This window comes from Stomoxys calcitrans, chromosome 5 (assembly GCF_963082655.1).
Source record: "Stomoxys calcitrans chromosome 5, idStoCalc2.1, whole genome shotgun sequence".
Taxonomy (NCBI): Eukaryota; Metazoa; Arthropoda; class Insecta; order Diptera; family Muscidae; genus Stomoxys; species Stomoxys calcitrans.
The window spans coordinates 18,305,050-18,320,830 of NC_081556.1; the positions used below are offsets into that span (position 1 = coordinate 18,305,050).

The 15,781-nt window shown below is 35.6% G+C and overlaps 1 protein-coding gene across 1 annotated transcript; it reads right to left on the bottom strand.

The window, feature by feature from the left end:
• Positions 1 to 792: 792 nt before the first annotated feature.
• On the bottom strand, positions 793 to 12,686 carry LOC106084343 (putative helicase mov-10-B.1). The gene is made up of 15 exons (XM_013247958.2): positions 12,529 to 12,686; positions 10,630 to 10,749; positions 10,270 to 10,433; positions 6,173 to 6,401; positions 5,889 to 6,096; positions 5,527 to 5,821; positions 5,386 to 5,447; positions 5,027 to 5,300; positions 4,583 to 4,965; positions 4,407 to 4,519; positions 2,889 to 3,590; positions 2,730 to 2,835; positions 2,398 to 2,674; positions 1,960 to 2,323; positions 793 to 1,419 (listed from the first exon to the last, which is right to left on the bottom strand). The coding sequence occupies exons 2-15, from the start codon at positions 10,721 to 10,723 to the stop codon at positions 1,136 to 1,138; spliced, it is 3,555 nt and encodes a 1,184-aa protein (XP_013103412.2). The 5' UTR covers positions 10,724 to 10,749; positions 12,529 to 12,686; the 3' UTR covers positions 793 to 1,135.
• Positions 12,687 to 15,781: the final 3,095 nt, after the last annotated feature.

Here is a 15,781-nt window from a genome sequence, read left to right on the forward strand (position 1 = left end):
GCTTCAGGAGCGGGAAATCTTGAAATTATTAATGGAGTAATGGATCATAAGTATTACATTGACATTTTAAAGAGGAATTTAAAAGATAGTGCTGTAAAACTTGGGCTTGGTAATAACTTTCAATATTATCAAGATAATGACCCCAAACATTCTGCTTTAAATACCAAGATGTGGATGCTGTATAACTGCCCCAAAGTCATTAAAACTCCTCCTCAAAGTCCCGACTTGAACCCAATTGAACATCTTTGGGAACATCTCGAACGCAAATTGAGAACGCGCAATTTTTCGAGCAAGAGTCAAATGCAACAGGTGATAATGGAGGAATGGACTAATATAGACCAAAATATAACCGCTAAATTAGTCCAATCGATGTCAAACCGTTTAAAAGAAGTTATAAGACGCGGTGGTCGAATAACAAAGTATTAATTTTTTTAAATTATGTTATTTATTTTTTTGTTTTTTTTGCAATGATGAATACTTTTTTTGTTTAATTTTTTGTGTTCAGCTGTAAAATGGCCCTTTTTGTTCCAATAAATACTATTTTTTCTTTAAAAACAATGAAATTGTGTACATATATATCACACAAGCACTACTGCATCATTAGTTTAATATGTTTTTATTCCAATTGTCTTTTGTAGACTTATTAAAAAAAAAAACATTGAATGATGAATACTTTTTTTGACCGCTGTATATATACTTTATGGGGTCTCAGACGCATATTTCAAGGTGTTATAAACAGAATGACGAATTTTACCCCATTCCTATGGTGGAGGGTATAAAAACTAAAAACCATTTCGTATATTGAACTTTCATATTATTATATTAAAGTTAAATTAACAGTAGAAAATATTGTTATGAGACGACATAGACCAGATTTACTTTTTAAAATAAATCTTTGTATTAATTTATTCCGATTTAACAGCACAGTTTTATTACACGCTACATTCTAAAACAGGATTTATCAGGTAGGCATTTATTTTTTAGAAATTTAATCTAAATCTATGAATACGTATTAATTTATTCCGATTTAACAGTACAGATTTATTACATCACAATATTCTACACGCCATATTCTAAAACAGTATTTATCAGGTAGGTATTAATTTTTTAGAAATTGAACCGAATTTAAGGATTTTTAGATAGGTTTATTGTTTTCTTTGTTCATATCAGATTTTGCGCTGGATATCTTTGCTCTGCATCGCCTACGTCTCTTGGCTACATTCGAAACAATTTCTTTGCTGGGTTTCAAATCAATGTTGCCCATAACAATTTCATTGCAAATGGTATCTAAATTGATTTTAGAAGTCTTGTTACCATTCTTGATTACACTTGCTGCTTTTTTTAATATTTTCTGGGGTGTGGTTGTAGGAACACGTTTTTCTGTTTGGACAGATTGAACAGCTTTAGGTAATTGTTTTCCTAAAATTAAAAATAATACATTTCATTACAATATATATATCAAAAAATAAATCATATACATTAGTTTCATTAACTATATCGAAAACTAATATCTCGCGCAAATGAACAGGAATAAGTTTGATCGTCTTTTCGCATAGAAGACATCAACGATGATCTTTTCATATAGAAAAGTCATCAACGATGATCTTTTCGTATAGAAAAGTCATCAACGATGATCTTTTCGTATAGAAAAGTCATCAACGATGATCTTTTCGTATAGAAAAGTCATCAACGATGATCTTTTCGTATAGAAAAGTCATCAACGATGATCTTTTCGTATAGAAAAGTCATCAATGATGATCTTTTCGTATAGAAAGGTCATCAACGATGATCTTTTCGTATGGAAAAGTCATCAACGATGATCTTTTCGTATAGAAAAGTCTTCAACGATGATCTTTTCGTATAGTAAATTGTTTTGTTTAGAAAAGACGAATATATTTGCGACTATAAACTTTTGTAAAAATGTCAATATACGGCAAAAATTATAAATAGAATACTAACTTGCTTCGATTGCCTGTTGGTGAAGAGATGGTTCTGGAGACTCTGATTTTGATGAATTAATCCAATCTGTAATGTGGCAGGCAATACTTTCCGCTTTCTTCTTTGTTCGGAGACCACGTGAACCACGAGATCTTCGTTTGAGTGTGGGCACCGTTAGATTTTGATCATTTAACTTAAGATTCTTGATTGTTTTTGTAATCGCCTCTAACGTCCTATTGGTAGATATTTTACCGTCACCAACTAAGGTTCCATGGTGCTTACACTTTTTGATGATATACTCAAAATTAAAGTCAACAGATAAAGTTGCGGCATTTCCCACCAAGATGAGTAGTGACTTAGCTCGCGACAAGGTTACGTTTAAGCGCTGAAAAAACAAAGTTAATTTAATTTAATAATTGCTGAAGTGTTTTTCGGCTTCAGTTATGGGTTTCTATTTACCCTATCACTTTGTAAAAAACCTAAGGACGAGGTGCCCGATCGAACAAATGATGTAATGATGATTTCCTTTTCCTTCCCCTGGAAAGTTTCTACTGAGCCGGTCTCAATTTGATACCATTTGCGCATATTCAATTCCTCGCGTATACGCTGATATTGTTTTTTATACGGCGATATAATACCAATGTCGGACTCCAATATAGGTTTACCATCAATGCCAAAATACATGAAATCTTTGACATAATTCATAACGATGTTCACTTCGTCTGAATTGTATAAGCTGTAAAAATTATTGCACTTTTTTATCAGGATCTGAGACAAAATTTTAAACTAACCTAAATGATTGTTTGTCAGAATACATTTTCCCATTGGTGGAGTGGAAGATTATGGGAAAGTTTTTATTTGGAGCCGAATGCCAGCGTTTAGCCAATGAAACATTACCTGCAATTTAATATTTTAATTATGGAAAGCGCAGCATTATGGAGTTAACTTACCAATCTTGGCTTTTGCCTCCAACTCCCCGCCATAATACATGTCACTGTAAAGTTTAACAATTGCAGGATGAGAACGGAAATTCTTACGCAAACGAGTTTGTATGCTTTGATCATAATTTCCATTATGGGGTTCTACACGATAGCACTCAAGACCGAGAAGACGTTCCATTAAAGAAACATTCAAATTTAAATCTTCGGCCCGTTTCGATTTAATAATTGGACCCAGTTGCTTATGATCACCGGAAATGATTAGACTTGACTCTGGTGAGAGTATGGTACACAAAGCAGAAAGAGATTCAACCTCCGTTGCAGCAGCAACTTCATCGATGAACATATGGGTAAATACAGCCTTGCCGTTTTCAGTACGTCCAAATTTACCAGTCACCAGTTTGGATACAACAGACAAAGTACAAACGACAATACGATATTCATGTAGTACTTGAACATCAGGATAGAAGTGGCCCTTATACATATTGGAATGTTCCAGAAGTAATTCATCAACTGTATCCATTCGCGATTCACTTGTTGCAGCATAGATTCTTACAATAGCGCGGGACAGATCTATTGTTGATAGCGTCTTGCATAAACGTAAAGCCAACTCGTCACAGGCACTATTTGAGGGGGCGGTTACAAGAATTTTTGTTTCATTTCTTTTTAATACCTGAAGTATGGATTCAACGACAGTGGTTGTTTTGCCAGTACCTATGGTGAGATAGAAGAATTCAAATGTATTTCTAAAATATAGAATTTCACTGAGTTCAGATTGATTCAAATATGCAAGAAACGTTTGTATGTTTACGGTATGTGATGATAAAATGTTGACATGTAAACATCGGACTGAACACTAAGAATTTAAATCCTGCCAGAGAGGCTGCTAGCAACACAGGACAAAGAGAGATTGCTTACAAATAAAGTTGCATATCCGTAAGTACAACAGAGATCCTATGCTTCGGTGGGTTAAATAACGGATGAATGGGCTGCGAGTAAAACGAATGTCGCCCAAGGTTAAGCATTATGTGCCGGTAGTATGAAGTCGGCACAAGAATTTTGCAATTTTTTTTTGCCCACAAACATTCCATTAAGGAATGCAGTTGGATTAAAGTTTTAAGCTCAATAATATGAGGCCTCCATTTTATAGCCGAATCCGAACAAAGTGCCGCAGTGCGACACCTCTTTGCAGAGAAGTTTTATATGGCATAGTACCTCACAGATGTTGCCAGCATTAGGAGGGGGAAAATCACCGCTGAATTTTTTTGTTATGGTCTCGCTAGAATACGAACCTAGCCATTCAGCGTCATAAGCGGACATGCTATCTTCTGTGCTACGGTGGCCTCCACAAACGCACAAGAATGCCTATTAAAATATTTTTGGGAATTTTATATCTGACATTTTTTGACCATCGACTTCTAGGATTTTTGATATATAAATCCATTGGTTAAATCTTTACAAATGGTTTTTTTTTCAACTTGACTTCTGGTATTCCGACCTTAAACAAATCTTCTAAAAAGTATTTATTACCTGGTGGTCCAAAAATAACATAAGTAGCATCATTTCGTGGTCCCGTGGCAATGTTGATTACTGCTTGTGTTTGTTCTGGATTAGACGCAATAGATTTGTTGTACAAATCCAAGCTGCAATAACAGAGAAAGCTGAAATAAGGACAACGTCATTCGACAATTATTTTCAGTCTATACCTAAAATTATTGGGAGGTAATTGTGGTAGAATAGTGTCGGGGAAAAGAAATTTTTTCAGATATTTCATAACCTCTGGTAATAGTTGCAAAGCACAATACTGATAGCGCAACTGCAAACGTGATGGACGGAATAGAATAGTGTATGGGCGTTTTAAACTAAGTGGGGATCTTCCGTTTCTGCAATATTTAAATGACACTCGTCCAGAACTGATGTCAATAATCTGAGCCACATAAATCCCCTGATTCGATAAATCTTCACTGCTTTGCATCATTATTTCTGTAAGGCTACTTTCACCAGTTTTGATATCGTCTTTTGTTACAATGAGAACCTCGTCCATTACTGACAAAATACTTTCGACGTTCATGGATTGTTTCGGATTTAACTGCAAACGTTAGACAGTGTTTTAATAAAATTCAATTTGTACACCTTGTGGTAAGAATTACCTTCATGCTAAAGTCGTCCCCAAAATTGCGAAGCCAAACATTGCGGTGCAAAAGACCCAAGTACTTTTTGGTGGTATCCACATCTTCAATCTGCAAAAGAGTGGTAAATATGTGACCCGCGCTTTGTGGTTGTAATGACTTTCCCTCGTTTATATAGTCTTTGAATTTATGGGAGATTTCCATAAGCTTGCTATGACTGAAATCATCCTTTGAGATGTTGCATATTTCCATCGGTGGGAAGTAATCGGGCAATTTAAATTTTGTTTTAAAAGTTCTATAAAATAAAAAAAATCAACCGAATGAATTCCCCTACCATGGCTTTGAAATTGTTCAAGAGTGCAATTATTTTAAACACTTACCTATTCATTGGCAATCGATTGGGTTTAATAGCAAAATTCACTTTGGGGAATTCCAAGGCACGCTTAAATTATGCATCATGTTTAAGAATTGTCAAATTATTGAAGTAATTGAAAATTATAAGGATTATCTTCTCTACCTACCATAAAATGATGCTCTTCTATAAAACGTTCATCCTTATTGTCATTCGGATGGCATATGATTATAATAGGTTGTTCAACGTACATGGTAAACATGTGAGAATCTAGGTAAAATTCGTCACGACCATTTGCAGGCATAGCATAGGAACCACGCATATTATCCACGTTAAACATAGAACGAGTTTGAACGATAATTATCTTCTCAATAATCAAATTCTCCATATTGGTTTCGATGATAAAACAGAAAACATGGGAGTTTTCGCAAAGCCTGTAGGACACTGTAAATATGGGAGATTCACTGTAAAGCAAGACAGCAATTGTCTTCGTTAAGTTTGTAAAAAGGAAGCAAAATAAATAAAACATACTTCACCGTTAATTGTTTTAAAAACTCGAAATCATTTTCAACATTGTGTGTTTGTATATGTTCTTCATAGCTATCCATAGTGGAAAAATTCAGTTGACATATATAACAACTCAAATTGGTGGGACGGTAATTTGAAAGTCGTCTCTGGACAAGTGTACCTTGATATTGCAAACCAAGTTGGGGAGAATTTTCATCAATTTTGTAGTTCTCTAAAGTGAAAGACAGACCAGCATTTATTTATTTATTAAAATAGCATGTGAAGCAGCTGACATTGTCAATACTTACCCTCCAATATGGGAATATCTTCTCCTTCAATCAAATTCCTTAAAATATCTTCCGGACCAGCTGATGTACTTAGCGAATTTTGTGCAGGATTTATTCTGCGTTTATCATGTTCTTTTAATTTTCTTATCCTGAACTCTAACAGTAAAGTGCTTCTTACTGTGTAGACAGCTGGAAGTTTATCGCAATCTATTTTTTTTAGAAAGCCACAACGTTTCATCATTACACCAATCTAAAGAAAAATGTAGAAAAATTATTTATTTAACTTACAATTTATTTACTTACAATTTATAAAGAGTTAAGGCCAGTATAAGGATTAAGGTCAATATAGGAAATCTCATCGGGTTATATATACAAGATATAGAATATTCCCCGAAACTTTATTTTTATAAATAATTTTCTCGAAATTTTATTTTAAGAGCAAATTTTGTCGAAATTTTATTTTTATAGATAATTTCCTCGAAATTTTATTTTTAGAGCAAATTTTGTCGCAATTTCGCCAAAATTGTATTTTTATAGAAAATTTCGTCAAAATTTTATTTTATAGAAAATTTCGTCGAAATTTTATTTTTATAGGAAATTTCGTCAAAATTTAATTTGTATAGAAAATTTCGTCAAAATTTTATTTTTAAAGAAACTTTTATTTTTATAGAAAATTTCGTCGAAATTCTGGGTGGGGGTCTCCCCGACTCTAAGGTGATATTTTATGCCAAATTCGTACTTACTTTTAATACCTTTCATTTGTTACCCATATTGTCCTAATCGGTAAACATGTCCGTTCGGGTAGATTTTGGGATACGCGTCCCCCCAGGTTATTTGACCCCAAAATTTATACCAATTTCGTTTTTTGTACCCTTATAATACCCCAAATAAGGTCGCATACAAAATGTCGCTTAAATCGGCGGGGGAGCGGGGGAAGGTCCGCTCCCCCGGAAATCCAAAAATAAAGTACCCTATTTTAAACGGGGGCTCCAACTCCATCTGTGAAAAGTTCATGAAAATCGGTTTAGCCGTTTTTGAGTCTATACGAAACAGACAAATAAAGCGCAACAACTTCATTTTTTTATAAAAGATTATGTTGACATTTTTAGTTGTTTCAAATATTTTTTTAACAAAAAAAATTTGTCGAAATTTTGTTTTGAGATTTTTCGAACATTTTTAGCTTGAAATCATATTCATTGTTCACTATTTTCAATTTTTTTTCAATTGAAAATAGTGAACAATGAATATGATTTCAAGCTAAAAATGTTCGAAAAATCTCAAAACAAAATTTCGAGAAATTTTTTTTGTTAAAAAAAATATTTGATTTTTCGAACATTTTTAGCTTGAAATCATATTCATTGTTCACTATTCAATAAAACAAAACGCTTTCACTGGCATGGTGGATCGCGATTTCTGATACGTCATCAACACCTTTGCCCCGGCACGGGATAACTATGAACACCACACAGGCTGGAATTTTGAGCTCTCAATTGCAGTCGCGGACAATCAGCGGTGTCGAATGGAGAGTTTCAGTGAGAAGCCGGGCAGCACCGGCTTTTGCTTAAATACTGAGTGCCTACGATGCTAAATATGACAAGGCGAGGTTTTTTGGTGCCTTTAAATAATCTTCGTGTTCCCGCAGCAATCGGTCCTATGGACCGGAACGAGCTTACTCATCTTTAGGAGTTTAGTGAGGATGGCTACCTCCACATGCAAGGTGGCTACAACAACATCAACACCTTTGTCAAATTGATTAAGTTGCCCTACATACCCAAAGACTATTGAGTACAGTGAAGAGCACGCTTTTGTTTCGAAACAGAGCTCAATAAGTCCTCTAAGTCTCCCAAGCGCAGTAAAAGAGATAAGCCTTAAGTTAGTTAAGGTGAGGTTGCCCTACACATTCTATTACTTGCCGCACCGGTTTTATATAAGTGAGCTTGTAGTCCTATGTGTCCCGTTATGCTACCAATAGCTATACTGACCTCATTCTTACTTCCTTTCAGTAATAGCGTCGTCTTCTCACGATCTGGATCCCCCATAGGATTTTCGCCGTCCTATCGACCATTTCGCGGTTCCACAATGTTGCATGCGTATTCGTCGCAAACTCCCTTAAATCGGACTGCGTCGACCCGAAAGGCTTGGGTTAACCAATTTTAATGACGGCAGTCCTCTGGCCTTCACCGCCAAATCGTCTGCCCTTTCATTTCCCCTTACTCCATTATGGCCCGGTACCCAAACGATGCGTATTTTGCCATCCTCAGAGAAGACGTTAATCTCCTTCTTACACTGCAAGACGGTTCGTGACCTTACCGTCCTGGTTTTTATTGCCCTTATGGCAATTTTAGTGTCGATAAAGATGTTCACACTCGACGTCCTCGCGTTAGCACCACACCACGCATTCCGTGATCGCCGGGATCTCGGCCTGCAGGACCGAATTAAGGTCAGGCAGTCTAAAAGAGATCTTAGTCCCTGGGTTCTCAATGTTAACGCCCAGGCCCACTCTGTCCTCTAGCTTTGATCCATCCGTGTAACATGATCTTCCAGATGGCAATAAAAGGGTTCCGTCAATCCAAGACTGTGCCGATGGCAGCAGTGCCTCACACTCGACTTCAAGGTTCATCTCAGGTATCCAATCGGAAACCTCTTCCCTTCCTTCCAGGTTTCCTATCGTCGCCTCGATTATACCGCGATGGTATGTGCTGCTCCCATTCCCAATCCATTGTCCCATCGCCTTAAGTCTCAAAGCCACAGTGGCTGCCTCACACTTAATCTGTATATCAATGGGTCGGATATCTAGAATAGTCTCGGTTAATAGTCTAGGTTAACATTGAGACGTCTGGGTCTAGCCCAGTCATATGCCATATGCAAGACGCTTTCGGCCCTTCTGCATAGCTCGTCCGGATCCTTACCCCTTAGAAGTATTATTACTTCGCCTGTGTAGCCAACAGGTTCAAATCCGTCCTCAGTCAGCATCCGTAATAGGTCATTTATGGTGGTCACCCATAGGAGTGGCGATAAAAAGAAGAAAGCTTTACTTTCCACTAGTGCGATGCAAACTAAATGCTTAGAACAACCAACACATCAACATTGTCAAACTTTTTTTATTGTGCACTTGCACATTCTTTGAATGTCACCGCAAGTGCTTTTTGTGCTTAGGGCACATTGGCCAACAGCAAAGCGTCGGGCCGGTATATTTGATTCGTCTGCTTGCGCTCTTTAAAATTTTTTCGGTATTTTTCGAACATTTCCATCTCGAAATTATATTCAATTTCAAAGAAGAAATTGAATATAATTTTTGTAAAAAAATTTGTCGAAATTTTATTTTTATAAAATATCTCGTATAAATTTAGTAAAAAAAAAATTCGTCGAAATTTTATTTTTTTTCTAAATTTTGTTGAAATTTTATTTATTTTTTTAATCTCGTCATAATTTATTTTTGGGGCGTCCCCCAAACGCATGGTCCCAAAATTGGTTATCAAATTCGTTTCCTAATCTCAAATACCTTTCATTTGTGCCACATATTGGCATGGTCGAAAAATTTTTACCCTTTGGGGGTGTTTTGGGGAAGAGATGATGCCTTAAATAAATGGCCCTACATTTGGATATCAAATTCGTATTCTACTCTCAAATACCTTTATTTGAGCACCATGTGGCGATGGTCAGTAAAAAATTGCTGTTTGTGGGGTATTTTGCGAAAGAGGCAGAAATTTGTCCCGAAAGTGGGTATCAAATATTGCTCTACTCCCCCAATTTCTTTCATTTAAGCCCCACATTGACATGGTCGGTAAATATGCCCGATTTAGGGTGTTTGGGGTGGTCCCCAAAACACTTGGTCCGACAAGTCGCTTCCCTTTCAGATATCAAAAAAAGTAGTACCCTATTTTCACCACAAGGACATTCTACATTATCTGTGAACATTTCAAGAAAATCGGTTCAGCCGTTTTTGAATCTATAAGGAACACACAAACCGACAAACACAAATTAATTTTTATATATAAGAAGATTTCGTTGAAAATCTCGTCCAAATTTGATTTTTGTAAGATTTTTTTTTTTCGTTAACATAAAACTTTTGAAATTGGGTTATTTTATAGAAATGTTTTTAAGACGTTTTAACTTACATCATCTGTGCCATTGAGACTTATCAAACGGTTGCTTAAATCGGCTGTCAAGAACTCTTGATATTCCTTTTGAACCAATGATTGTAAACAAGTCCATTTATTGTGTGGACCAATTAACTTACGATGAAAGAATGTCAGCAAAAAATTACCAATCAAATTTATTTCTAGTAGCAGGAGAGAAAAATAGATGTCAGTATATATGTAAATGATTATAATAACTTATGCCCATATTCGCAAAACTTAATTCAGCATTAAAATAGGTTTATTTGAGAATTCCTTTATAGAACTCTGAAATAAATCTAATTTATAGCGCATTTAGTTTTGTGAATATGTGAATTAATATCAAGCATGCATACATACCCCATTGTTCAACATTGTGCGGCTTTAAATCTTTTTTGGATACCTCAACAGGTTCAGCGACGGATTTAAAGGTTTTTTCGTCCTTAACGGTCATGGTTATTTTTTGATAAAAATAATGTGCTGCATAGGTGTGATAATAATCAAGCATAAAAATTATATAAATATGAAATACAATAATGGGTTGTAGATTTGAATAAGCATAAAATTATTAGAACAATTTCGCGTTGGATTGAGTAAAGTACTTTTCTAATCTAAATCATATGATCAATAAATATGTATTTATTGTATACATTAAACAATTTATGACCCAAACTCCGTTATATACTAGGACTGTTCGGACTAGGACTGTTGACCCGAGAGTGAAAAGGCTAGAAGGGGAGCCATTTGTATATCCGTGATCTCCGTGCCGCTGGACACCCATCACAAATTACCGTGCAATCCCATGGCAGTCCGTTGCACGTACCGCATTGGCCTGATGGGAGTCTTTCGGTGAACAACAACAACCGTGCATCATCCGTGGCGCCAAGTCGCGCAAAGCACTGGTTCCAGACACAATCTCTACCCTGATGCTGAAGAATCTGGATCTGCCTGGAGTGGATTACCTTACATCTGTCCTCAGTCTATCTGAACACTATTATAGTACCCGATGTTTGGAAGATGGACAGTCTGATCCCGCTACTGAAATCTGAAAAGGACACGGGCAAGGAGGAGCCGTACGGACCGATATCCCTTCTCTCATCAGTAGCCAAGACGCATGAGGGACTACCCTTCCCGCTCCTCTCGATAGACAATTTCCATTCGCTAAGCATCAGAATGCATTTCGAAGGCTGCATAGGACTACAACTGCTTTACATGCCATCACCGTGTACAAAAGTACACTTGTTGTGTTGACAAAGATACCTTGGACTAACCATCTAATGCTTCTGGATATTATGGCTAAATAAAAGCAAAGCAAATAAAAAAAAAAAACAACCAAAACAAAAATCAGCTGTTTTTCTGCAAATTTTTACTGAAAGTCGTTCACGTACTTTTGCTTGCAAATTTTTTAAAGAGTAAAATGGCTCTTACTCTCCTTCAAATTTTTAGTGGAACAGTCTCAGATCTATATTTCTATGAGCTACAAACGTAATATCGAAATAAGTATAGCCCCATTCTATAGTGGAGGGTATAAAAAGAAAGATGCGTTTAAGAGTAAAAAAAAATCTACATTGGAGTAAAAATCAGCAAATTGGTATTTTCTACTTTTGAGACTAATATTTGGCTAACCTGGCAACCCTGCCCATTTTTTGTTTGAGAGATGCTACTCAAGATAGAAATTGAATGTTATAAAAATGTACAAAATAGATTTCATAAAAAACAGCCTGTTTGTCGATATCGAAAAAGAAACCAATTTCGTCCATATAGATGGTTTTTATAGCCTGTTTGTCTATCTTGAAACGAATTTTTGGCTTCACTGCAATTCGAGCAAAAAGGTAATAATTAAGATGAATAAACAAATTCATCAAAGTCAAAAGAGCTAATAACTCATCAAAAATAAATACTAAAAACTGTCTATATTCATCGGAGAAAGAAGCCCAAACGAACGAAAAACAACCGTTTGATATCGACAAAGAGGCTACTAGCATTTATTTTCGATGAGTTCAGTTATAAGCTATTTTTACATTGACAAATCTTTATATACATATGTATGTACGTATACGTAAACATTTTGATGAGAATATTTTCTAGCCAAACCAACAATGAAAAATGATTTCTGAGAAATGAAAACACATTTCCAATTATGTGTGAAAACAACAAATTTTTTGTTATTTTCTCTCAGTAACAAATCTTTGTATTTCACATTTTCCTTTAATGTGTATTTATTCTTTTTTTATCGTTCACTTGTAATTCTGCATTTACCTGTTTAAAATGTTTCTTATTCAATAGCACAGCACTGAGCTTTACCGAAAACTAAGAAAATAAATAAATTACTGAACCACACTTTAACAACCACACCAATCTCAGCACTTCACTGTGTGCGACTAATGAATCAACACCTATAAGACAAATCATTTATTCTGAACATCTGGGTGATGTGTATCTCTGGATGATGCAAACGTGGAAATCCCCAATTTTTGATGCTACTAGCCAATAAAAAAAAGTTTATTGCACGGCTTATAAACAGCTGACTGCATTTTACGTTAGTGCAACGTAGCGGGTTATACATTCAATGACACTTGAAGAAACTTTAGACGATGCTACTTTATTACGTTTCAATCTCAGTATGAAGGCTTCGATTACTGAAATCGATTTTTTGCCGGAACAACTTTCAAAACGCACTATAAGCTATATGTATATTATTTTCGTACGAACTGACCATTTATAAGTCTAGTACTTTAATAAACGCATCAAAGCTAGTTTTGACTACATTAGCAGCGAAAATACCAGAACACAAACAAAAACCAAACAACAACAAACACAATTAACACACAGACAACAGCATTGAAACAGAGTTAATTGGTACCCATTTCGTCACCATTTAATTACATTTGTAATTAATTGAAGCGAGCTTTATACTAACGCAGCCACATGTGGCTACTATTTTGCTCATAATACTCCAGCTGTTAGCAGCCGGCCAGCTTTGACGGTATTAAGATGTCAGATTTTTGTTTACATTCTCTTTGTTATCTTCTTTCTCGCATATTCTCCGCTCATGTACGCACACGTATACACACATGCACACATATTTCTTTGTGTGTCTGCAAAACGTCGATCAGCTTGATGGCAAGATGGCGGAATGCACCTTATGGTTTGTGGTTGTTGTACAAATGAGACCACCTTTTATTGTTTCGCCAGGTTTTCCCCGGTGAAAAACGAACATAGTACCAGCCATTACTTATGAACAAATTTTCATAGAAGTATTATGTTATAATTGAGTTTTTTTTTTGTTTCAAAAAAGTAATCGTGAAAAACATGTGTTTTCACCGGTGAAAAGCGGACATAGTACCAGCCATACCTTCAAAATCAAAACATTATCTTCATCACCATTTTTTTATAGCGCGTTTTGACAGTTGTTCGTGTGAAGTCGAAGTCAGTACTAGGCTTTAAGTGTCAAAGACTTGATAACACAGATTTGATTTTTACTAAAATCTTAAAAATGTTCTATTTGATCCGATATTCCACATATAAGCAACAAAACAGTGTTCTAATGATGAAAATACTACTTTAAAAGACATTTGAAGTTGTAAAACGTAGTTTATATGACAACTTTGACATTTCAATGTACGGCATTTGCCACTCAAGGTAGTTTCGTAAGACGGATTAAAATTTTTGTCATATGTCATAGAACTCAGTACCACTTGTACGGAATGTGTTCGCATTTTCTTCGTTACAATTTTTTATAATGCATTTTGACAGTTGTTTGGGCGAAAAGTCGCAAGCAGTACTAGGCTTTAGTACAAATTTTGCTTCAATTAACTGCAAAGCTGTTGTCTATGTTGTGTGTTGTTGTTTCACTTTTGTTTATGTAGCCACGGTCTATATGTGGAGGTAGTCAACATCGTCGATCATCCTGCAGGAGAGCAAGCTCGTTCCGGTCCAAAGCACCGATCGCTACGGGAACATGATGGTCATTGGGTATTTAAAGGCGCCAATAACTCGCATTGTCATATCGAGCATCACAGTATTTATGTAAGAGCCGGTGTCGCCCGTCCTCTCACTGAGACTCTTCGCTCCATACCGCTGATTTTGAGCGACTACAGTTGCAGCTACTCCTTATACAGAATGAAATATGTTCAAGATATTAATTATTTTGTCAACACATTTTTAACAAAAATGTTTAAACACGTCCCAATGAAACTTTTTATAACATTTACGAAACTCGTTTCATAATTCTCAATTCAATGAAACATGTCATGATATTTATGAAAATCAAACATAGTTTAAGAAAAGTTCTCATAACATTTATGAAACTTTCATAGCATTTGAGTATTTTTCTTAACATTTAAGAAAAATTTCATAAAATTTATAATAATACATTTTTTAAGTTTTTGCCTGTTAGGGCGGAGATTATTAAATTTTTTGTTTAGTCAGGGTTGCCGAGTGTGGTTAACTGTATCATAGATGCGTTTTCGCTATTAATACGATTCAAATACAACATACCAACGCACGGCTCTTGAAGCCATCACACCTAATATGGTTGAAAATTCTTCTAACCAAAGACGTAACGCAACCCATAGTGGTTGGTATGTGTTGCTATCTTTGGCTTTTCTTATCCATTTGCATCTCCGATCGTTGAGCTCGTCTCGAAAGAAAAAAAAAACAAAAAAAAGAATATAATAACATTTATTATATTCATCGAACTCTGTTCTACTGTTTATAAGTTGTTTTCATTATATTTATAAAAAAGAAAAATAAAACCAAAAGCTTGGATATTTAGTTAAATTTATTGAGGTAAAATTTATACATAAATCTAGGTGCTGTGTTGTTGTAGTCACACTTGTATGTGGAAGGGGGTAGCGATTGTTGATCAGCTTCTGGGAAGGCTTGATCGCTCCGATACATAAAACTGATGCTATACACGAACACAAGTGTTCTCCAGTTGAAAAAAAATATTGCTTCACGGTTACCTTTTTATGTAAATTTTGAAGGTCTACCAATGGCTTCACTTTGCAAATTATTTACTAAGTTCTTACGCTTCAATTTCTCGTACAGGCTATAGTTAGTTCGAGATGCTCCTTAGAATGTAAAAATGAGTTGTTACATTATGGAATACTAATGAAATATCGCGTATCCTCAGGTTTATTTCATGTTGGAAAACTTTTTTTGGTACAAAAAACTCTATATTATCGGCCGTGCTTATTTTTTACTTCACTGCAAAGTTAAAAACACCCAATGGCGAAACAATTAAAGATGGTCTCTTTTGTACAACAAACACAAATCATATGGTGCAATCCGCCATCTTACCATCAAGCTGATCGACGTTTTGCCCACACACACAAACAAATTTGTGTGAGTGTGGGATACGTGTGTGTATACGTGTGCGTACATGAGCTGAGAATATGGGAGAAGGAAGATGACAACAAAGAGAATGCAAACAAAAATCTGACATCTTGATACCGTCATACCTGGCCGGCTGAGACCACCTTTTTAAATCCACATTGGAACGACGCAG